This window comes from Notolepis coatsorum, assembly GCF_963971535.1.
Source record: "Notolepis coatsorum genome assembly, chromosome: 8".
NCBI lineage: Eukaryota > Metazoa > Chordata > Actinopteri > Aulopiformes > Paralepididae > Notolepis > Notolepis coatsorum.
This window is the reverse complement of record NC_140172.1, coordinates 9,709,160-9,735,228: the sequence shown is the minus strand read 5'-3', so window position 1 is coordinate 9,735,228 and position 26,069 is coordinate 9,709,160. Positions and strand designations below refer to the sequence as shown.

General features: G+C 41.8%; 2 protein-coding genes across 2 annotated transcripts in view; one reads left to right on the top strand and one right to left on the bottom strand.

The window, feature by feature from the left end:
• Window positions 1-26,069, bottom strand: part of LOC311233289 (uncharacterized protein) — a 447,587-nt gene that overhangs the window by 321,209 nt on the left and 100,309 nt on the right. The gene's annotated exons all lie outside the window — the stretch shown is intronic.
• Window positions 9,719-26,069, top strand: part of LOC311232914 (uncharacterized protein) — a gene marked incomplete at both ends in the record, with an annotated part of 59,349 nt that continues 42,998 nt past the window's right edge. Inside the window, 2 exons of the mRNA XM_084319747.1 lie at window positions 9,719-9,851; window positions 19,531-19,740. Of these exons, the coding sequence (XP_084175873.1) occupies window positions 9,719-9,851; window positions 19,531-19,740 (343 nt within the window). The remainder of the gene's footprint in view (window positions 9,852-19,530; window positions 19,741-26,069) is intronic.

Below are 26,069 nucleotides of genomic sequence, written 5' to 3'. Positions count from 1 at the left end.
CCGGGGTGCCCATGTACATGTCAAAATACTTCCCAAAGGTCAGTGAATACCACAACCACTACACCAGAGGAAGCTCAACAAATCATGTTAAACCCAGATTCGGCTCAAACAAGGGACTAAACACGTTCCGCAATTATGCCACAACAATGTGGAACGCCCTACCCAAAGCTGTAAAGGAATGTGAATCCCTGCCCACATTCAAAACCGCCCTTAAAGAGCACCTACGGGAGGCTGCAATTCGAAACTGGCCACCGTAAATGCCCAAAACCCCCACCACCTCCTAATAGACAGTCTCCTCCCCACCGCATGTATATATTCCCTCCCCGCCGTATGTATATTTCCCTCCCACCCACCCACCCCCTCCTAATGTACAGTCCCCTCCCCATCATATGTATATACTCTGTCAGGATCTAGGGGTAACAGTACTGTATATTTGAATACCGCCTATGTCACAAATGTATCAGTACTAAATACCTATATGTCCCTATGCCATAAATGTCATGTATGTTGTGTATGTCATAAATGTCTATATGAATTGAAAATGGGGGACCCTGATGGAAACAAGACAAACGTCTTTCTCAGGTCTGCATCCCCTTAACAATTGTATGTATTGAGCCGTACTGTATTGTACCCATTCTGCAATCTGTTAAATAAAGTTTTCATTCATTCATTCATTCATTCATTCATTCATTCATTCATTCATTCATTCATTCATTCAGCCTCTCTCTCTGGAGTTAACGGAGTTTCGACTCCTGGCTGCTGGCTGGCCTCCTGCCTAGAGGAGCTTGTCTCGGCTCATGCGGGGGGCCAATCAGAGAGGGGCTTCGCTCAACCAATCAGAGAGGGGTCTGCAGAAATGGGAGGGGTCTGCAAAAATGGAGTTCAACCAATCAGAGAGGGGTCTGCAGAAATGCGGCTACGAATTGTAGAGACGCCTCCGAGTCTGCAGCTGGACCCTATTGGGTCCGTTGTCCACGACCAAATAATGCAGTGATTGATTGGTGCAAAATACTTCCGAGATCCCACCTCCTCTCTATATTCCTTGAGCCCATTGGGGGAAAACAAATGCCGATCAAGTAACCAGGAAGTCCACTATATTCGAGCCATTTTGATTTTCACGATCGATGTTTTGACAGAACACACGGACGGTGGCTTTGTTTTCCAGCTACTTTTACTTGCGGGATTGCTGCAGAAAAACACACTGGCCTACTACCAGATAATATCACGGAGAATAGTTATGTTACTGATATTGTTCTGAGATTCTACACCACGTGGCCCTTCTCGAGTGTTGCCGTTGAGTTGGTAAGCAAAGATCAGAGGCTGAAACACAGAAATATATCTACTAACCTCTTTGCTAATGATCACACTCCTACACAGCTGTTCTAGCTGATTATTAATAGTCATAGATATAAAGCAGAAGATGCGACATTACATCATGTAGTACATCCTGGTATTGTTTACAAGTTCTGGGCTGGTCAGCGGGTTGTGTCTTATTGTCCGACCAGAACACTCCAGACTTAATGAATTAATGAAAACTTTATTAACAGATTGCAGAATGCGTACAATACAGTACGGCTCAATAAGGGGATGCAGACCAGAGAAAGACGTTTGTCTTGTTTACATCAGGGTCCCCCATTTTCAATTCATAGTGACATTTATGACATACACAACATGCATGACATTTATGGCATAGGGACATACATGACATACAGGTATTTAGTACTGATACATTTGTGACATATATGGTATTCAAATATACAGTATATATATATGTATACAACTATATGGAAGCCTGGAGACCAAAGGATGGAAAAATGTATATGATGCCTGTGATCCTGATACTGCATATGATAGTCTGATTTTGGAAATAACAGACTCCATCCATAACACCATTCCCGAGAAGACTGTCATGAGCAGTAAAAATGACCAGAACCCCTGGCTTACAAAGGGCATCTTAACATCCATTAAACACAAAAATAAACTCTACAAACATTATCTTAAGAAGCCTAGTATAAATAATAGAAACAAATACAATCTATATAGAAATAAACTCACTCATCTAATAAGGAAAAGCAAATGTGATCATTATACTGATCAGGTAATAGCATCACAGGGTGATTAAAAAAGGACATGGTCAGTTCTAAATAAAGTACTAAACAGGGACAAAAAAGCATCAGTGCTCCCTGACCCTGCAAACATGTCACAGCAGGATCTCTCTGATAAATTCAATACCTACTTTGCATCCATTGGTGAAGACCTGGCGAATAAAATTAGCCATCCCGGGGGTGTGTCTTTTAAACAGTATTTATCAGGTAACTATATTAACTCTTTTTTCATGAAACCAACTGACCATGATGAACTATTCAACATTATCATGAAGATGAAGGACACTCGCACAGCCGGTGCTGATGGAATATGCAGCAAAATCCTAATAGCCATAGCCAATATTATAGTCAGACCACTTGCTCACTGTATTAATTTGTCCTTACTACATGGTGTGGTGCCAAAAAACATCAAAATTGGGAGAATAATACCCATATATAAATCAGGTGACAAAAATAGTATTAATAATTACCGTCCAATATCCGTATTACCAGCTCTATCCAAAGTCTATGAGAGAGTTGTGTACAATAGATTAAGCGAATACACCACCAAGCTAGATATACTCACCAATTCACAATACGGCTTCAGGAAAAAAAGAACTACAAACATGGCAATATTAGACCTAATAGAAAAAATACATGATGCCATTGATCAGGGTGATTGTGGGGTGGGCGTTTTCCTGGATCTATCAAAGGCTTTTGACACCATTGACTTCACCATTCTACTTGGGAAACTACACTATTATGGCATAAGGGGTCTGGCTCTCAACTGGTTCAGTAGCTATTTACATGGTAGGCAACAGTACGTCGATATAAAAAATCACAAATCAATAAAAATGGACATCAAATATGGGGTCCCCCAGGGGTCAATTCTAGGGCCTTTACTATTTATTCTCTATATAAATGACTTTGTCAACTCATCTGTACTTCTGCACAAAGTTATATTCGCTGATGACACAAATTTGTTTCTGTCACATAAAAATCCACTCGAGCTACAAGATCTACTCAATACAGAACTACAAAAAGTGGACACCTGGTTCAAATGCAACAAGTTATCACTAAATCTCAGCAAAACAAATTTCATTATCTTCCACTCAAATCGGATGCACACACATCACATGTGCATAAAAATAAATGGAAAGGAGCTGTCAAGAGTGGCGTCCACAAAATTCCTGGGGGTCATCATCGATGAGTCACTCAACTTCAAATGCCACATAAAATACCTACAAACAAAACTGTCCAAATATGTTGGCTTATTCTGCAAAATACGTCATTTTCTTCCCTTGCCTGCCCTTCTCACTTTATACAAAACCCTGTTTGAACCCCTCATTAATTACTGTAACGTCATATGGTGCAACACATACCCCAGCCATCTCAAAAAACTAGAAAGCCTACAAAAGAGGGTACTACGAGTGCTGTCATGGTCCGGGTATAGAGCGCCTTCAAAGCCTCTTTTCCATCACTTTGGTCTCCTGAGGCTCGCTGAATTTAACATTCATCAAAACGCATCAATTATGTATCAAGTTGTCAACAACATGAATCACAGACTGTCTGAGCTTGTCCCAGTCTGCCAACCACTGCACATCCACAACACAAGAAACAAGCATCTTATATCTGGCAAGAGGAGAAGGCTAAATTGTGCTAGCCTAAGCATAGCATGCAGGGGTCCACAGATCTGGAACAAGCTTGATGAAAATCTAAAAATGACTAATACCTTTAAAACCTTTAAAAAATAACTTAGGTTGGTCCCCGACTGGTGCTAACTAGCTAGCCATCGCTCCCGGCAGCTGACGCCGGTCCCCGACTGGTGCTAACTAGCTAGCCATCGCTCCCGGTCCCCGACTGGTGCTAACTAGCTAGCCATCGCTCCCGGGAGCTGACGCCGGTCCCCGGCTGGTGCTAACTAGCTAGCCATCGCTCCCGGCACCTAACGCCGGTCCCCGACTGGTGCTAACTAGCTAGCCATCGCTCCCGGCAGCTGACGCCGGTCCCCGACTGGTGCTAACTAGCTAGCCATCGCTCCCGGTCCCCGGCTGGTGCTAACTAGCTAGCCATCGCTCCCGGGAGCTGACGCCGGTCCCCGACTGGTGCTAACTAGCTAGCCATCGCTCCCGGCAGCTGACGCCAATCCCCGACTGGTGCTAACTAGCTAGCCATCGCTCCCGGTCCCCGGCTGGTGCTAACTAGCTAGCCATCGCTCCCGGCAGCTAACGCCGGTCCCCGACTGGTGCTAACTAGCTAGCCATCGCTCCCGGCAGCTGACGCCGGTCCCCGACTGGTGCTAACTAGCTAGCCATCGCTCCCGGTCCCCGGCTGGTGCTAACTAGCTAGCCATCGCTCCCGGCAGCTAACGCCGGTCCCCGACTGGTGCTAACCGCTCTAGCCATCGCTCCCGGCAGCTGACGCCGGTCCCCGACTGGTGCTAACTAGCTAGCCATCGGTCCCGGTCCCCGGCTGGTGCTAACTAGCTAGCCATCGCTCCCGGGAGCTGACGCCGGTCCCCGACTGGTGCTAACTAGCTAGCCATCGCTCCCGGTCCCCGGCTGGTGCTAACTAGCTAGCCATCGCTCCCGGCAGCTAACGCCGGTACCCGACTGGTGCTAACTAGCTAGCCATCGCTCCAGGTCCCCGGCTGGTGCTAACTAGCTAGCCATCGCTCCCGGCAGCTAACGCCGGTCCTCGGCTGGTGCTAACTAGCTAGCCATCGCTCCCGGGAGCCTGCGCCGGTCTGTCTGTCGAAGACCGAGGGAACCGCATCAGGCTTCAGCTGATTAGTGGTCTTCTGGACAAACCTTCCACCCCAACAACATAATCCGAGGCAATGAAGTGTTCGCTGGAGATCTTCATTCCCTGTCCAACAGGCTGATCGCGCCGCCTGAGTGCAGCCAGCCTGAGTGCAGCTAACAGTAGCTACTGTCTGTAACTGTGATGCATTTTCTGTTTGCAGTCCAATGTTCACCAAAACACACACCCACACACTTATAATTTGTTCCTCAACGTTATATAGACGGGTCATGTTTTGTAAACTAACGTTATGTTTAGAATGGAATGAATACATGGGTCGGGAAAGATAGTTAGCTCTAGGGCTGTCTTAAATGCTTCGAAGCTTCGAACGTTCGATTCGATGGCACAAGCTTCGAACATTAAAAAAAAAATCGAAGTTAAAAAAAAAAAAAAAAAATTCAAACAAAATTTTTTTCAATACTTCGATTTGTGTGTGTGTGTAGGTGTGTGTGTGTGTGTGTGAACTACCCATCCCAGTTAGGACAGCCGAATCCCGTCCAATCTTTCGCCGTCGACTAAAGACTCACTTCTTCAACCATTATCTGAAATGATAAAAAAAATAAATAAAAAATCTAACCGTGACTAACCTTACTGTCATGCACTTGTCCTAATAAACTAACCTACACTGTAACACGCAACACTTTGATGAACATTGTTACTCAGCTGATAGAGTTGTACCCTTCTTGCTGTCTTGTCGTACAGAACTTGTAAGTCGCTTTGGATAAAAGCGTCAGCTAAATGACTAAATGTAAGTGTGTGTGTGTAGGTGTGTGTGTGTGTGTGTGCGCGCACCTTGTAGAATTCCACACATAAGAAAGAAAGATACTGGGATGAATAAACAAAATGGGAAATAAAATGTAGAAATGCATGCAATACATAAATAAATATGAATCTCCATATATGAAATATAACATTTAGATAAGGTGCTACTGAGATGTTTTGGTGAGTTCTTTGTTTTTTTGTGGAAGTTGCCCTTCTTAAAAATGCATGAACATTCACTGATAATTGGTCTGTAGTGGAGTCTACAAGGTCTACATTGCCGGACCATGTAGAATCCGGACCTTGTAGACTGACATAATTCTGTGCATAGTTTAGTCTACACAGGCCATATTTCAAATAATCAAAATCTTACTTCATTCATCTTAAACATTCTTGATTTGGGGGATTGGTAGTTCCCATGAAATCTGAAGTTGTTCAAACGACAAGAGCGATCCACCTTGAATTAAATCACACAGCAGAGTGAAACCTTGTTGGATGCGTCAGTCACGAAAGGGGCTACTTAATTAATTAATCCAACCCACTTTATTTATAGAGCACATTTAAAAACAACAACGTTTACGAAAGTGCTGTACAAGTCCCACAACATAAGATAAACAAAAAAATATATATATATATTAAAGAAAAATATTTTTTTTCAAAGCTTCGAATTAAAATCGAAGCTCGGCCCCGAAGCTTCGATTGCCAAAAAAAGCTTCGAAGGTCAGCCCTAGTTAGCTCAAAGCTAATCCGGCCTGTTTAACCACTAGCTTCTGTTAGCTAATGAAGGCTAATGCTGGCTGAGCAAGGAAACTAACAGTAAATGTTTTTACTAGGGCTGTCAGTTTATCGCGTTAATTAGATTAATTAATTACACAGCAAATTATTGCGTTATGAAAATTAACTCAATGAATTACAAAAGTTATTATTTTTTTTAAGTTTTTTTTATCTCATTCATTCCATAAGAACGTATAATATACACATTACAGACTTTTTTTTATATGGTCCATTTGCACGTTCTTGGTATCTGATTCTAGGGACATCTATGGATCTCAGGGAATGTATTCCCAGTGTCAGAAATACTGTGTCTGTTACTAGGCTTGAGTAAATTGTAATGAACCAAATGAGAATATCAATAAATTTTTTTTTTATCTTTGACTGTGAATAACGCTATGCTCAAATTGACCAGACCTGAAAAATCTAAGCAAATTAATAGATGGAAGATGATTAAACGGAAGGTTTTGTAGATACAGTACTGAATTCTGCCATCCGGACACATGCAATTTGAAATATGATTATAGAATATCAGGCATAAAATGGTTATGCGATTAAAATGCGATTAATTAGATTAATTCATTACAAATCCTGTAATTAATTAGATAAATTTTTTTAATCGCCTGACGGCACTAGTTTTTACATGAAATACAGCCCAAAAACCCTGCTGACAAACGTTTGCTTATTAAATACATTCTATACTATAATAATACAAACGTTTCATTGCCTCTCTGTGACGACAAAGTTGTTTAAATAAGGGGAGAAAAGTAGCTAAAACCAATGTATTTGGATGGGACAGGAAGTACCATTGGCAACCGGAAGTCAGCCGGAAGTGCCTACTTTCAGGTTGTGCAAGTGGAGAATTGTACCCATTCTGCAATCTGTTAATAAAGTTTTCAATCAATCAATCAATCAATCAATCAATCTGTATGATGACAATACATTGGAATCGAATCATGTCAACGCTAGGGGTTCAGCAGGTGTATTCTGAATGAGAAGTATGACAACATCACCGTTGTGAAGGGCATATGGGTGAGTGAGTGGTGATATGGGGGGAAACCCGGTAATAATTCGGTAATAATAAAATGTCACTCGGCTGCATTGAAAGCTCGCCGTTGCTAATAAACATTTAAAATCATTTTTATAAACGAGTAAAAAAATCACTGAGCTAGCCTTGGCTAAAATGGCTGCTTCCGCATTTTCACGCAGGAGCGCTGTGATTGCTGGCTGCTTTGTCACGTGCCTGGTGCGCCCAGCAATCACAGCGCTCCTGCGTGAAAATGCGGAAGCAGCCATTTTAGCCAAGGCTAGCTCAGTGATTTCTTTTACTCGTTTATAAAAATGATTTTAAATGTTTATTAGCAACGCAGAGCTTTCAAACCCTGCTGCGTGTGTGTGTGAAACCCTAATGCAGTGGTGCCCAACCGCGATCGACAGGTACATCGCGGGCTGATTTCAAGTAGATCTTGATTAATATAATTTGATTATTATTTTTTTTTTTTATTTTTTTTTTTTTGCTAAATCAACTCTTCCTCTCCTTGTTAACTACAACAAGAAATGCTGTTTGTTATTTAAGATGAGGTCGGACTCGGCACTGACATATTTGTGTTCATTATGCTGCTTTTATAAAGCCTCAAATGACGGCTTACAATATACAATTTTGGCTGGTAGCTCTCGGGCTAGGTGGTAAATAAAAAAGTAGATCTTGGTTCAAAAAAGGTTGGCCACCCCTGCCCTAATGCAACGGTGAGTACCTTTGAAATTTATATCTGATATATTTTGGACCCACCGCTCGTCTTTAACCAGTGCTTGATGTGCACATTAACATGGCTAGTAACGTGGGAGCCAGTGACTGCATATCGCAGTCACGAAAGGGGCCTCACGCCCACTTGTCATTCTCATCCTACTCGAAGGAGACGCGTCGCATGCTGTTGTTCACCCCCATGTCAGACCGCACTGATATCCGAAAGCGACGACTCTACATGCAATTATTTTCATCCACTGATGTGTTTTTGTCTAAGTTTGTCTAGGTCATCAAGCCGGTGACAGGAGTCTGTAGGGCCGCACGCAGTGGTCTGTCCACTTCCCCTAGATGGGCGGCATCTTCTAGAAAACGAGTGTTCATTGGAGGAGTTTAGAGCGCAACGATGATGTTCATTGGTTATGGATTATTATGAGGCGCAAATGGGAGGAATCATAAGGGGGGAGTCAGAGTTCGTCTTGTGCCGGTGAGCGAATCAGCAGATTGCAGAATGATTTTTTTTGTTTACTACTCGCCAGTGTGGCTAGTGCTCTTCATGAATCACTCGCCAAACATAAATAATACTCGCATTTGGCGAGTAAAATAGCCTAATTTCCTCCCCTGGTTACATACATACATAGTTATATTCATAAGGTCTGTTCTCCTGATAAGCCAATCATTTCCAAGTCAGAATCTCCACATTTTGTTTTCAGTCTGACAAATAGACTGGATAGCCTAGCCTGTTGGTTTAAGACAAGATAATCCTTTATTGATCCCCTTGGGGAAATTCAGGTGTCAAAGCAGTATGGGGGGGGATACAGGGTGGGGGATGCATAGCTTCACAGTCCTATATACACTTAAAGTATAGATACAAATACAATATAATATAAAAAAGTACAAACCTTTACAAAAGTTTACCTTAGTATTGATAGTATCAAAAAGCTGAGTTATTTTGATTGATATGTATGAGCCGGCTGAACAGAGATTCAGGAGACAACGGTGAATTCAATCAGTGGTTTTTATTGGCTGGAACACACGGAGAATAGAAACAGTCCTGGAGACCAGCCCTCCACGGGCTAAGAGCCTCTAGAATGATACATGACAGTGATTTATATACTCTTGTGAGTTCCCAATTTAGCGAGGTTGATGTCTGGTTAATAATGGATGATCCGACAGGTACTGGCATACATGGTCTGGTTTGGGGATATATTATGTTCAGGTTTGCTCCTTCTCACTGGCCTGTGGCCGGAGGCCCGATACAGCCATGCATGCACCGCCGTTGCACCGGTCATCAGGTCACACAGGTCATCAGGTCAAAGTATTTCTGGGTGCATGGCCTGAGCTTGGTCACAGATGCACATTCCAGAGTGGGGGAGATTATGCTCTCACCAGAGGAGCTGGATGTAAGGATCTGTAATCCTTCAGTGGAATATTAATGAATAAATATATTACAGTATCCTCTCTCCATAGTTCTCTACCTGAACTCACCTGGTGTAACTCACTCTGACCGGGGGCAGGACGTCCTACAGGAAGACACTCTGGACTCCAGCTCCAGTAGAAGATGACTTCTTTAGAACCCAGGGACCAAGACGTCCTACTGAACATCAAAAAAGAAGATACTTTAGACTCTCCAGACCCACCTATGGACATTTATACTAGATTGAAGGAGGAGCCCACAGATTATCAGGATATATGTAAGTTCACATGCCTTCTTTTTCTATAACATCTCTTTCTGCAATCTTGTATAATTGTTTTGTTCATCATTGTATACAAGGCTTTATCTTACATTTTCAATAAGTTTTTTCATACTTGACTCAAATATGCTCTATGTTTTATGTTGATCAGGGTTTCCGTTAGAATTTTCTTTTGCCGGTCTGAGTGTCCGGTAGATTTCAATCTACCGGACAAATGGGATCAATTCCGGTCAGAGTTTATTGAGCTTAAAAACAATTCATAGGCCTATATAAAGAATTACATTTATAATATTTTACCTTAAAACTAGGCTACAGTCATTAATATATTCCAAATAAAATAAGTCCCTCGAGACTTCGTGCTGCTGCCGACTTGAGGTGTTGGTGGGCAGTCTGCCCGACATTAATAAACAATCTGTTATAATCAAATTTTTATGAGCTAACGAATTCCGTTATATTGGACATTTGTATTAATTATATCAAGCGAAGAACTGAGAAATTTGGCAGAGAGAGACGGCAACATTATCGTGGGTTTGTGTGATGTATATCTCCACCTCCCAACGACTTGGTGCTGGTCATAATGTCCGGTGAAAATAATTCCCTCTAAGCACAATTTGATTATTTGAATTGTATTAAAATAGGCTAAAATTAAATAGCCTATGCGATGAACGAAACAATCATTACATTTGTTTCATCGTTGCTTCACCAAGCATGTCTAATAACAGCGGAGCTTGCTGCTGCTAGATTTGCGAGAAGCTTGGAGCTGCAGACCCGCCAGAGCAGCTGTGTTTCAGGTCCGGTCTGGGGATCGCTCAGCAGCGCCCCCCACCCAACAGCTGAATTGCCAATGGCTGAATTGGAGTACTGCACTGTGCCGGAAAAGCTGGTGGGTTCTGTGGGTCTGCAGAGCATGCTTCTCGCAAATCTAGCAGCAGCAAGCTCCCGCTGACAACAGCGTTGTCATAAGACCTGCTTCGTGAAGCAACGATGAAACAAATGTAATGATTGTTTTGTTCATCGCATAGGCTATTTAATTTTAGCCTATTTTAATACAATTCAAATAATCAAATTGTGCTTAGAGGGAATTATTTTCACCGGACATTAAGACCGGAGAGATTAAATATGTCGGACTTCAACAGATTTTGCCGGTCAAATACCGGTAATTACCGGCTAACGGAAACCCTGATGTTGATGTGTGTCCATGTCCAAAATCAGGGACCATAATGGAAATAAGTGCTTGCACTTTCTCATGTTTTTATCCCTTGGATGCTGTCTTTTACTCCACTATAAAAATCAATCAATAAACCAAGACAATCGACTCTCCTGGCCAGTAGTGTAAGATGTGAAGAAAAATACAAACCTTGATAGAATAAAACAAATGGCAACCAGTGTGCATTAGAGAAACAGACGGCTGTTACATCAACAAGCTGATTCTAACAATATATCAGTCAATCCAGTCCAGTGTCAGATCATGATGCAGATGTTTATGCAGTTTGTAGCCTACATTCGTTCTTCATAAACTAAATAACTTCAATACACTGTTAAATAGAAAGTGAAAGTATTCCTGCGGGCTGAGAAAGCGTAATTTAGGCTGCTTTCTAACACGACCACCAGTGGCATATTGTGTGGTTACTGGACTTGAGTTATATTAGAAGAATAACAAAACCTTAAATTAAAAATATATTTGCCTAATTCTCTTTATTTTTACATTCATCCAGCTCATTAATATATGTAATAGACGCATGTCTCTGTGTGCATTAATATCTAACAGACACATGTCTCTGTGTGCATTAATATCTGTAACAGACGCATGTTTCTGTGTGCATTAATATCTAACAGACACATGTCTCTGTGTGCATTAATATCTGTAACAGACGCATGTCTCTGTGTGCATTAATATCTGTAACAGACGCATGTCTCTGTGTGCATTAATATCTAACAGACACATGTCTCTGTGTGCATTAATATCTGTAACAGACGCATGTCTCTGTGTGCATTAATATCTAACAGACGTATGTCTCTTTGTGCATTAATATCTAACAGACGTATGTCTCTTTGTGCATTAATATCTAACAGACGCATGTCTCTGTGTGCATTAATATCTAACATAGACATATCTGATGAGGCCAAGCACTGTTGTGTTGTCTGCAAATTTGACTATGAGGTTAGATGGAGAGGAGGAACAACAGTCGTGTGTGAAAAGTGTGTAGAGAAGTGGGCTGAGTACACACCCCTGAGGGGCCCCGGTGCTAATGGCCAGGGTGGGGGATGTGTGCTTGCCAATCCTGACATGTTGTGTGCGATTTGTAAGAAAGTCCAAGATCCAGTTGCATAGTGTGGTGTTCAGTCCGAGTTTGTGTAGTTTATTGTGAAGCTTGTTGGGTAGAATAGTGTTGAAGGCTGAACTAAAGTCGCCATATGTGTGCCTGTGCTCTAGATGTTCCAGCAGAGTGTGCAGCACAATGGCAATAGCATCCTCTGTTGACCTGTTCTTCCTGTAGGCAAACTGGTTGTGGTCTAATGATGGCGGTATGGAGGCTTTTATGTGTTTCATGACCAGTCTCTCAAAGCATTTTGCGACGATGGGGCCGAGTGCCACAGGTCTGTAGTCGTTCAGGCCTGTGACTTTAGGTTTCTTTGGAACCGGGACCATTGTTGCTGCCTTAAGACATGCGGGAACCCAGGATGAGCCCAGAGACAGGTTGAAGATGGTGGTGAGAACTGGGGCTAGTTCAGCCGCACAGTCCTTGAGCACCCGTCCCAGGACTCCATCAGGCCCCACCGCCTTCCTTGTGTTGATGTTTCGTAGACTGAGGGGCCTTTCTCACTCACCCCAATCGGTTCCGTTCCATTCCGTTCTGGTCCGTTCCGAGATCTGATGCGAACTCCCCCCCTCTCCCCCCTCTAGTTTGTGTACACACTCAGTCTTGGTGCGCTCTGGGTTTTGTTTACGGTTTGCGTTTTGAGCTTGTAAGCTTGCCGTAGGCCAGTGTTTCTCAAAGTGGGGGGCGCGCCCCCCAGGGGGGGCGCAGAGGCATAACAGGGGGGGCCTTGAGATTTATTAAAAAAAATAATAATAATAATTGCCAGGCCTAATGCGAGCCAGGGAAGTGCTGTGCTTTGTAACGCGGCTTCATGTTTTCATCCACTGAGCTGTGAGGCCCCACATGCTTGTTTTTGGTTGAGGTCTGAACTCTCAAATTGCCCATAAATATCGTTGTTGTGGGTATTGTCCAGTTGTTGCTGTGTGGTTTTATCTGCCCAAAATTCAAGCAAGCATGAAAAGCATTACAGTAACGACGTTGTGTGTGTCACGCCCCCCGCTCCCACTGGCCCGCACCCGAGACCACCTATTTCAAGCGTCCCAGGTTCAGCGCCGCTTCGAACCCAAAAGGGGTGTGTCCGTCTGAGTAGAGCTGCCGCGATAACCGCATTACCGTGGTATCGCTGTTGCATCACGCCCACCGCAGAGTAGGGCTGAATACCGCATCACCGCTGTTTATTTTAATAATAATAAAGTAGCGCCCAGACGTTGGACTTGCGGCTCTGCAGATATACCCTACTCGGTTCCAAGCGACCCTATTGGGGAGAAGTGGTACCAGAAAAGTCATGTGAAACATTGCAGACCACTGATTGGTCAGAAGAGAGACGCGTCACACGTTGAGTCTCTGAACAAAAACAGAAAGCTGCCATCTTTACTGCCTCGCTAAGGATGTATTTCATTCAGGATTTGTTTGCGACAGCAGTACCAAGTGTAATAAACAGAAAAGGATGGATTCACTGTGTATTCTGCCTCATTTATTGATGAAACAAAACTGACATCAACCCAATTTACCACCGAGCGGAGAGTTTAGTGTCACAACAAGATCGCTGATGTGTTAAGTTTGTTGTTGTTATTAGCCTAATACTAACGTCAGCAGATATACACGAGAGGTAACATTAAACCCGGGTTGCTTGGTAGAATAGACACAATGAGAGGTAACGTTAGCTTTAGCACAATAGACACGAGAGTCTGGTTAATGTCGTTATTGATTGATTGATTGATTGATTGAAACTGTGTTAAACTCTGGCTTGCTGCAAGCCCTCGGACATGGCTATGCCCACGGAGCTTTCAGTGTACACAAGCGGCCCCGCCTGCATCCCCACACGGAGACAAACGGAGTAGTACCTGGCTGCAGTGGAAAAGGAACGAAGTACCAGGTACCTAAAGCGGGTTGAGTAGGTACTATGCAGTGGAAAAGCGCCATTAGACTAGAGGCAGGCTATATGCTATAAAGAGTAGACTACTAAAAAAAAAAATGCATTCAATTTTTTTTTTTTTTTTTTTTTTTTTGTGCACACTCACTGTGCGGTAATAACCGCGGCGGTAGGAAATATTTCGCAAATTTGTGCGGTAAGGAAAATATCAATACCGCGGCAGCTCTACGTCTGAGTGAGAACACTCCCCCCCCCCCCCCCCCCGTCCCTGGGGGCGCTGATTCGACCCCGATTGGTGAGTGAGAAAGGCCCCTGAGTCTAACCTCATGAGTGCTCAGGACTATGGTGGAGCCGTCAGAGGGGAGAGGGGGCAACACCGGGTCCTTGTTGTCCCTGTCAAAACATGCATAAAAGATGTTTAACTCCTCCGCTAGGGGAGCGCTGCCGTTGACAGGGGGGGATGTTCTTCCCTTGTAGTCCGATATAGCCCTGACACCCTCCCATACCTGCCGGGGGTTTGAGGCGCTGTTGAAGTGGGCTTCAATGCGGTTTTTGTATGATAGCTTAGTAGATCTGACTCCCTTTTTCAGGTCTGATCTTGCTGCACTGTATGCGTTGGTGTCACCTGATTTATGCGCTGCATTCCTGGCTCGTAATAGTGATTTTTCTTTTTTTACTTTATTTTTTAGCGTTTATCGCTTTTCTGGTCAAGCATGACCGACAGAAACAGGTTGAATGGGATGTAGAGTAGGGGAAGACACTCTGAGAAAATACGGCGGGTCCGGGAATCGAACTCGTGTACCCCAGATCCGTGACGAGCACGGTTGTCCCCGACGCAGAAATGGCGCCGAGATACGCGGTGAGCTACGGGAGCTCCCCTGTAATAGTGATTTTATGTTCTGTGTCATCCAGGGTTTGACATTTGGAAAGACACGGATCTGCTTCCAAGATGTAACAATGTCTACACAGAAAGTGATATAGTCGAGCACTGAGAGAGAGAAAATGAACTAATGAACTAATGAACAAGTCCCTAATCTTGAGTCTTGACTCAAGTCTGAAGTCGCCAGGGTATGAGTTTCAAGACTTAAACTCGAGTCCCCATTTCTGTATCTTACCAATCAATTCTGAATAAAATCTAGTCAGCTGAACCACAAGTTGGTGAGTTGGGTTTTTCTGGGTGCTCAAGATGATTACTACAGCTCTCCACCCTGCAATTCAATCCAATGAGGCAAACAAAGAATGTTACTAAAAACACATTATAAATAAATACAATTTTTCTCCCATCCCAATTTCATATTTCCAATTCTCCCCTCCCCTGTCTTGAACGTTGCTCGACTATGCCCCTCACTGGTCGGTTGTAGGGAGGATAGAAGCCTTGCATCACGTGTCCCCTCCGGTACACAAGGAGGCAGCCTGTCGCATCTTTTCACCTGCCAGCGCGAACTCTCAGTGGCGAGGTGTAACGCATGGGAGGCTCACACTACCCCTGCTACTTCCTGTCTCTGCTGTGCAGGCGTCCCCCAACCGACCTGTAGGAGTCGCTGTCCACAACGTCCAAATCCCCACCCATCGACTTCCACCCTCTAACTCTGCCAATTGAGTTAGTATGACGGCTGGCCCAAGCCGGAGGCAATGCTGACACCCGGATTCGAGACTGGAGTCTCTTGCATTGGTGATGAGCGCAATCTCCGCTGCGCCACCCAGCCGCCCCCATTTATTTATTTTTCTTGACTTGGGCAATTTTGAGATTTCATTTTTTTAATTGTTATACTGTTTGAATTAATTTCCATCCAGGAAGTTGCAGGCAACATGAGAACCGATAGAACCTCAACACAATCTTTTACAGAATCGATGATGCATAGAGATAGAGTGTGTACTCCCGTTCCGTAACGCATGACGAACAACTTCCTCAAATGAAATGAGGACAAAACTGAAATCCTACTAGTCGGTCCTATAACAAAAAGACAAATGTTACAGAGCAATATGGGGCAACTTACTCCTTGGATCAAACCCGAAGTTACAAGTCTTGGTGTTATAATAGACTCAGACCTAAGCTTTAAATCACACATCAACAAGGTGACAAAAACATAATTCTTCCACCTTAGAAACATAGCTAAGGTAGGGCCGTTTATAAATCAAAAAGACGCTGAAAAACGGATCCATGCCTTTATCTCCAGCCGACTTGACTACTGTAATGCACTCCTCACTGGCCTCCCAAAAAAAAAAACAGAACGACTCCAACTCATTAAAAACTCGGCAGCTAGGCTACTAACTAGAACCAAGAGGAGAGACCACATCAGACCACATCTGGCTTCCGGTAACATTTAGAATCAATTTCAAGGTGGTCCTCCTTATGTACAAAGCACTAAATGGCACAGGACCAAGCTACATTCCTAATTCTCTAGTCAACTATGTGCCTTCTAGAACATTGTGATAATCTACTACTGGTCTATTGAATGTTCCAAACCACAGCCTAAAGAGAATCGGGGATGCAGCCTTTGTAAACTATGCACCAAAGTTATGGAACACACTACCTATGGATATTAGGGAAGCTAGATCTCTTAATATTTTTAAAAATAAGTTAAAAACGTACCTCTTCACCATAGCCTTTTAATACACTCCGCTGTTGATTGTACTGTAGAACTATAGTATTTACTCTGTCCATTCTATTTTATTGCACTGCACTTCACTTTGCATTGTGGTAGATTTTCCCAAGCTCAAACTCATGAAACCACTAAGGGTGGGAAAATGCTATTGAAGTTGTATTTTCCTTGGAAGCTAGGTCTGCAGCTACTGGACGATACTGATAATGGTGGGACCAGTGCACACACATTTTAGAATAGTCTGAATGTTTTCCCCAACAGGTAGTCAAAATACATGGGTTTTAGAAGTCTCATATTAGTAAATCCCTAAAAGCTTTTTATAATAGACCACAAGTAAAGTGACTGATTAGATTATGCACTATTTGGTCTGGGCAAACTGCACCTGAGTAAGCAACCCCCCAGGAGATCATTATATGTAAATAAGACAGGATACTGGTCAAAGTTGGTCGGCCAGCTTTGAAATTAGAACAAAAGACTGTTTACCAAAACAGGACGCTGAATCCAGCTGTTAGCAGACGCCCGGTTGTTACCATTTACAGGCTTGCAGCTTTCTATAGAAACGCTGAGAGCGGACACCCAGTTTGGGGGTCATAAAGATAGGACACAGAGCTTCAAAAGGAAGTTTCAGATAACACCAGCTGAGACAAACGGCCGGCAGAAAACGCCTCTCCTGGTTTGCAGGGAGAGCGTATCAGCGTTCAAACTAAAACATTGGTTTAATATAAGAATACACTAATTTAGTGATAATGTACTTGATTAAATAAACCTAACTTAATAGAAGTAGAAAATAATAAATAGGTTCCATTGGTGTAAAGTCTAAATCAATCAGTAAAAACAGTTATAAAATAGTGTATTCATCTTTACAAAGTATAGTCAAGCTATAGAAATCAATCTGTTTACAATATTGAACTGATATTCATATGGTCTAAAACAGGTTTACGCATCAAATTAACTTCAAAGATATTAACCTAGATTACAGAAAGTAAAACAGTTTGTCTTATAAACCCACAATAGGTTTAATCTATGTTTAGGACACTAAGAAATTCTGTGGCAAAATAAGCATTACTTTTTGATTGATAAATTGATAAATCTAATGCCAGATACATTTAAACGCTAAACTAAAGAATTCTCTCAAAGATATTTCCCTATAAGGTAATATCCGGCGTTAGACCTGGTTCAAAATGACAGAGTATGCACCTCAGCCAATCAGAATCTCTCTCTTCTAAAGAGGTCCTCCCCTCTGACGTAAGATCTCAAGGGGAGGAGGAAAGGCTTTAAAGACTAGCACTCTAGTTAGAGAGAGCAGAACGAACGAACGCAACAACAACACACACATGCTTTTTGACCTCATCCCCGACTGGAAGCTGATGACGACGAGCTGAGAAGGAAGAGACGAACAGCGAGGAGACGAGAAGAGATACTTTAATTGTAGTGAATTAGTCTGGAACAAAGATCTGAGGGCATAGTCTCGGGAATCTGTGTTTCATTGCACGTTTTGAATTCAAGCCTTTGTTATTTCACTTTTGCTTGTGAAATAAAAAGCGGATTTTGCACATTAGCAAACTCTCATCGTCTTCATTTCATTCTCCTGCTCCGCCGTCGTTACAAGGCCATGCTTGGCCTTTTTAAGTAAAAGGGAATTAGTAAACGGACAAACACAATGCAGAGTATCATAGCTGGTTCTTAATATAAGAACCAAGGACCCTTTTTACTTCAGCATAATTTTACTTAACCTTTTATTGCACTGCAGTGTTGCATAATTTTACTATCTACTCTATTCTACTATTTTATTGCACTGTACTTACTCTTTTTATTACAGGTTCAAAACTGTCGGGTATTAAACTGTGTGGGTATCAAACAAGAAAGACTGTCAGGCTTTAAAACTGTGTAGGACCCAGGCCCAGAACTGCGTCCTGAGAGAGGGAACTGCGCCCTGAGAGGGAGGTTTGCCCTGAGTGGGAGGGTCGAAGGGTCAAAGTGGGTATTAAACAGGAGGGAAGATTGTCAAGTTTTAAACTGTGGATACCAAACAGAGAAGGTAAATACGACTTTAAACAGTAATCCAGAACTATTTTATTGCACTGTAAAAAACTGTGACTTTATAATGTCTGCACTTTATGTGCACTATTTTACTCTCTATTCTATCTTACTCTTTTTTTGTCTATTTAAAACTGAATCAAACCAGAAACAAGGTGGCCTGTTGGGATGTTAGATCCTAATGTGAAAAACTGTGATTTTATACCTCTGCACTTTATGTGCTCATTTTATGCCTTATGTCTTTTTTCTGTTTTGCACTTTGAGCTGCAGTTTCTGTATGAAAGGTGCTATACAAATAAAGTTTATTATTATTATTACACCATTTGGGGCAGATGGTCTACTACGACACGCATAAGGGCAATTGACCCTACTCTTTATGTATACTGTCACCTAATGGCTCCCGATTTATTCTGTAATGGGGTTATTGATCCCCATCAAACAGGCCCCCGGGTTAACTGGTTTCAAAAAGTATGTACGATCATGGCTATCGGCATAGGAAAGAGAGGGTAGCATATTTATTTATTATTCTTTTATCTTCAACTGTATGCATATTGTATCTTAATGTTTTATGATGTTTTATGTTGATGTATATCCTGTTTTTTAATACCAGGGACCACGATGGAAATAAGTGCATTTTATCATGTTTTTATCCCTTGGATGATGTCTCTAATCCACAATAAAATCAATCACTCTTTCCACTAGGTGGCAGTAATGTACGGTTCTGTGTTCTAACCACCACTGAATCACAAATGAAGAAGCAGTGTTGTCTTCTGGGTAGATGAATATACATAGTTAATAATACTGGCACAATATAAATACTTAGTGTCTGTCTTCCTCTGTCCCAGATCCACCCAGCGACCTACTGATGATTAAAAAGGAAGAGGCTCGGGACCCGCTAGACCCACCCAAGGAGGAGCCCACAGATATGTCCACTGTGCTGAAGGAGGAGCCCACAGACCATCAGGATATGTCCACTGTGCTGAAGGAGGAGCCCACAGACCATCAGGATATGGCCACTGGGCTGAAGGAGGAGCCCACAGACCATCAGGATATCAGTATGTTACTTTCTCTTTCATATCTTTATTTTCTCTCGTTCTCCTTCCTATGCTCCAGTATATTTGTATATAACCTTCTCTCCTATAATCTTTTTTGTATCAAACTGTGTTCTCATGCAACAACTTAGCATGCTTACTTACTTAAAAATAATTTCCACTGTACCCGCTGTGAGAAAATGTAGATTTATTTATTGATTGAAATTCCTCTACGGACAACATTGCTTTAAGAAAAACAACAATGAATTATATTATCATCCAGAAAAAGCGGAAAATACATATTTGTTGCAGCTTTTTGAAAGATTCTGACCGGAACTATTTTTGTTGTTGTCACTAGCTTGACACACGCCATTGAGCTCCTGTCCGCTTCAAAGTTTGTTAGACCCTCCACATGGACGGTTGTGTTACTTTTTCATCAAGGACCCATAGTGTTATAGAGGGGAAGCATGAGGACATATTTTCATGAGTGGAAACTGAGTGAGTGAGTGAGTGACTGTGGATCTATTAGGTCATGCAACGTCAACTGGCAGCCCGTGGCAAAGCTTACCATCTGGCCCACACAATATTAATATATTGCCAATTGGCAAGTAAATTTAGTAAAATGCATAACAATTATATGATACGAGAATTAAACATTCTGTTAGATAGATATCAGTTTTTGTATAATTGAATGTTGGAGAGAGAGAAATTTGACTTTTCAGTTCAGCACCTCTCCACTGTCCAGTTCAGCACCACGGACAGTGGATTAGACGTTGCCCCTTGAAAACTCCGCTTGTTAGTCACGCGTTGTTAGTGTGTGAGTAGCCAGCCAAAGACGGATGTTAAGGACATTGGTAAACTCATTTGAAGAAGAAATCCAAGCCCTACACCTAAAAAAGAAATGCAAGAAAAGCTTTCCAAAGAAATAAAACGTGAAAATAAAACAAGATGAGATGGAAGGCAGAAGTTTACCTCTGGAGAGATTCTGTTGGAGGACACCCCAGTTAGAGCAGATGGACTGAGCTTGAAAAGGTTACATTCCAATGCAATGTCCAAGCAACAGACCTGTGGACTGAGCCCTCATGGATTTAACAAGACGTATTTTTGAGTTCTCAACAAGGAAACTATAAAAGAAGGAAGGGTGATCACGTCACTGTGTAGTACATGAACGCTCATTGGTGCCAAGTGTGGAAACGTTCACTTCGGCTGACACTGAGTTGAATGGGATCGCCATCTCGCTGTTTTATCCATCACTATCCTAGACTAAATTAATGCACCAAAACAACAGATTTAAACGATCCCGGATAATTATTGTCATTCAGCTTGTCTTGTCCATTTGCCAGTAATTGCCATTTCTCACATAAACAGCTTTACACATGAAGCAGTGAAATATGATATACAATGTACTTACTGAGAGTATTGCTTGTTTTTTTATTATGTTAGTGTGCCAATTAATTTGTGGCATAGCATGGACTTGACAGTTCTCTCATTAAAATGTGTATACAATGTGTGCCGTTTCAGTATGCAACTCTTCAGTTGATTTTACAGGAAAAGGACAAATTATGTTGTGCATTTCTTGTAACTATAATTTCAGTGATTTATTTTGTTATCTGAAAATAAAAGCTATAATTCAACTATGTAAACCTAGTCTTTCCTGATGGAAATGTTTTTTAACTCCATAAGCCAATCCTTATTTCCTGGTGAAATTGGTCCTACATACAGACTCATGGGGAGGACCAGATGTTTCTAATGAAAAGCTCAGTGGTGGCGAGCCTACAATTGGCCCTTCCCACATTCCTGTCCATCATCACCAGAAAACGAGGATAAGCCATTATCAGCAGCCACAGAAGTTAATATTGTGTGAAAACTATTAGTCCAAACTAGACTTACTACACAACAATAAAAATATGATAATAATTGAACAGCAAGGTAATTGACCATGGAGCTACCCTTATGAACACTGGGGTGACAGTGTGAAAACTAGACTATTAATCTTAGGTAGTGTTGTGGAAATTATTCTAAGAGAAGAAACGATGAGCTGAGTAACTCAGATTGAGTCGAGTTGTAAAAAATATAGATTTATTCTCTGTAATCACAGAAAAAGTGCTCGGTTACTAATCAGAGACCAAGTGTACACAAGCATCTGACCAGGAAATTGCAACGATATTGTATCGTTGTCCAAAGACTCTATATTGTATTGTATTGTGATGAAACTGGTGATTCCCACCCCTACTGGTGAGCTATCGTTAACTAGCAGCTATGCTGTGTGTTCTCTAAAATTAATGCAGGCTACTGGTGAGCTATCGTTAACTAGCAGCTACGCTGTGTGTTCTCGAAAAGTAATGCAGGCTACTGGTGAGCTAACGTTAACTAGCAGCTACGCTGTGTGTTCTCTAAAAGAAATGCAGGCTACTGGTGAGCTGGTTAACTAGCAGCTACGCTGTGTGTTCTCTAAAAGTAATGCAGGCTACTGGTGAGCTAACGTTAACTAGCAGCTACGCTGTGTGTTCTCTAAAAGTAATGCAGGCTACTGGTGAGCTAACGTTAACTAGCAGCTACACTGTGTTCTCTAAAAGTAATGCAGGCTACTGGTGAGCTAACGTTAACTAGCAGCTACGCTGTGTGTTCTCTAAAAGTAATGCAGGCTACTGGTGAGCTAACGTTAACTAGCAGCTACACTGTTTTCTCTAAAAGTAATGCAGGCTATTGGTGAGCTAACGTTAACTAGCAGCTACGCTGTGTTCTCTAAAAGTAATGCAGGCTACTGGTGAGCTAACGTTAACTAGCAGCTACGCTGTGTGTTCTCTAAAAGTAATGCAGGCTACTGGTGAGCTAACGTTAACTAGCAGCTACGCTGTGTGTTCTCTAAAAGTAATGCAGGCTACTGGTGAGCTAACGTTAACTAGCAGCTACGCTGTGTGTTCTCGAAAAGTAATGCAGGCTACTGGTGAGCTAACGTTAACTAGCAGCTACGCTGTGTGTTCTCTAAAAGAAATGCAGGCTACTGGTGAGCTGGTTAACTAGCAGCTACGCTGTGTGTTCTCTAAAAGTAATGCAGGCTACTGGTGAGCTAACATTAACTAGCAGCTACACTGTGTGTTCTCTAAAAGTAATGCAGGCTACTGGTGAGCTAACGTTAACTAGCAGCTACGCTGTGTTCTCTAAAAGTAATGCAGGCTACTGGTGAGCTAACGTTAACTAGCAGCTACACTGTTTTCTCTAAAAGTAATGCAGGCTACTGGTGAGCTAACGTTAACTAGCAGCTACACTGTAGGGTGACTATATTTTGATTTCCAAAAAAGAGGACATGCTGGCTTCAGCCTCAATATACTTAATGTTACTCGAAGTTTACTCAAAGATGCCTTATTGTTTTAACCTCTTAAGCCCCTATTTTCTGAAAATCCGCCTAAAATACATTTAAGTAAATGGAATATTGCTCCACTTTTACAAGGTCCATTTGCATGTTCTTGGTATCTAGAGACATCTATGGACTTCAGTGAATGTATTCCCAGTGTCAGAAATATTGTGTCTATTACTAGGCTTGCTTAAATTGTGATGAAACAAAGGAGAATATGAATTATGATTTTTCTTTGCATCTTTGACAGTGAATAACACCATGCTAAAAGTGTCCAGACATAAGAAACTGCCACTGAGCTCGTTCAGTACCTTGTTGAGATTACGTGTACAAAAACCGAAGGAAATTAATAAAGGGAAGATGATTAAACAGATGGTTTTGTAGATACAGTACTGAATTCTGCCATCCGGACCCATGCAATTTGAAATATTATTATAGAATATAGAATGAGGCCTATAAATGACCTTATTATAGCCAACTTGTACACTATGGATCGGGCCAAATATCCTCTTTCAAATGAGAGATGTTCCGATACCATTTTTTCCTTCCCGATCCTATTCCGATACCTAAGCTTTGGGTATCGGCCGATACCGATACTGATCCGATACCAGTGCATACATTAAAAAAATTAAATAAAATATAAACTATTATATAAATTATACTTTTTATTTTTATTTTTATTTTATTTTTTACAGATACTGTTTTATATATACTGTTTTTTTTAGTAATAACTAGAAGTAATGGTATTTATTCAACAACAGGTGATTGTATAGATTAGTATTAGTATCATTAATCAATGAGTATGGGGCTGCGGCACTGCAGATATACCCTACTCCAATGATCCGCACGGACTTTAGACGGTGTTGCACTCGCTACCCAGTCTGTTAGTAGCAGAGGCTCTGGCTAGTAGTAACGTTCATGTTGTGATTTTCGATGCAAAATAAATATTCAACATTCTCTTTTGAGACTCCGCCTCAGACTCTTATCCTTTGGCACTTGGAACTTGCTGTACTTTGTTTGCAGGTATGCAGCCATTATTGCTGGATTATGAATAGCACCAACTTTAGCCACGGTACCGTTATCAAGCTAAGCTAGCTGACCTAGCTCGTCTTCCCCGCATTGACATTTGATAGCGTTAGTCAGCTAACGCTAGTCAGTAGCTACTTGACTTAAATACGATTCACCATGGGTGCATTATTGTTGATAGACGGACAGTGTCAGGTCCTGGAGAAAGGACAGGCGATCATCTGATTTGATGTAACGTTAAAGTGGATGTTGTTCCAACTAGCTAGCTTTTCAGCTAATGCTATCATAACACCAGCAAGCAAAACACATCCCGTCCGAGCTCCCCGTCACACGCTCTGTCGGGGACAATGGAATTTAAGAAAGTGTATCTGCTGTTAAAATGACAAACAGCATCACACTTTAAAACACGTTCATTTTATAATCCTCTCTCAGCAGGAGATAAATGACGTCATGGGATCGGAGGCTAGAATTTACGTGTACTTGCCGATACCGATACCAGCATTTTAGGCAGTATCGGCGGCATTTCCGATACTGGTATCGGTATCGTAACAACTCTATTTCAAATGGCAGAGTTACATTTGGATTTAGTATCACCAGGCACGCATGAAGAACAGAATGAAATCTATATACAGTAGGTTTTTTATTCTTGCGACGGCTCAGCCATTTTAAAACTGATTTCAAATCGGATTATGTTCAAAATATGGGAGACAAACTAACTGCGCTCCAATATATGCCAATAACATTAAGTTTTGTGGTATATAATCCCAAATAATAAGATAAATGAAAACATTTAATACACTAGTCATTTGTTTGAAGGCAGCTAGAGGCCGTTGAGAAGTGTAGTTTAAAACAATTCCAACGCTCATTGAGACCTCTGGATGTCCTCTTCTCAAAATGACATTCAGCGATGGTCGCTTTTTCAAAATGGCGTATCCCCGCGATCACAACACATTTCAAAAACGAAGATCTCACTAATAACACTTTAACCTATTGGTAAACAAACGTATTGCTGAAAATATACACTATGACTGCTGTTGTGACATGGTTATGATGTTTACTCTTGAATATGTTTGAAAACAAATATGCTAATTATGTCAGACAGTCTGGAGAGCTTGATTTATGACATGTCATTTTGGGACCGGTACCCTCGGTTCTCGAGTTACATGCTGATATGTCTGGTGTGTAACTTTTTCAGCGCACGCGTCAGATTACCCTCCCGGACTCCCGAGGCTCCAGAACTGTCAATCTTCCGCCGATTGCGAAAATGATTGATCAGCGTTGTAGTGAATTAGTGTAGCTTTCCAATGATATCGCACGTGGGGGTGTGCGAATCAGGGATCTAGGTGAACATTTACGAGTGAATACAGGAAGTGAAACAAATTTCGAATTCATTGACTTGGATGAGGAAATGGAGAAATTGAGTTTTTTTCTTGGCACACGGTTTACCCGGATCGCTTTAGAATACTCATTTCTGAACGGATAAAAAAAAATTATTTCATAGTTGACTAATAGTCGACTATCGGCTAATTCTGGCAACTACAAATCGACTATACAAATCCTTAGTCGGGTACAGCCCTACTACTACTATGCTTATATACTTATATGCCTATACCTACTATGTTACTGCTGGAATCCTATACTACTATGTAGGGGTGTAACGGTACACAAAAACCACGGTACGGATATGTGTACCTTTACACCCCTACTACTACAGGGCTCACATTGGTTGCGCCAGTGCACCTAACTTTTTCATTTAGGTGTACCAGCACATAATTTAGGTGCACCCAAAAAAATTCACAGCGCCTTTTGCCGCTGCAATAATACATTTAAAGCGTTACTTTTACCGTTACCTTTTTTGTCAGTTCCCATACACATTAGTATTTTCTTAACATGTTATGTAAATGATTGTAAACAGGAATAAGACAGGTACAAGCACCGCAACATTTTTCTTTACAAAAAAATCTATCTATAG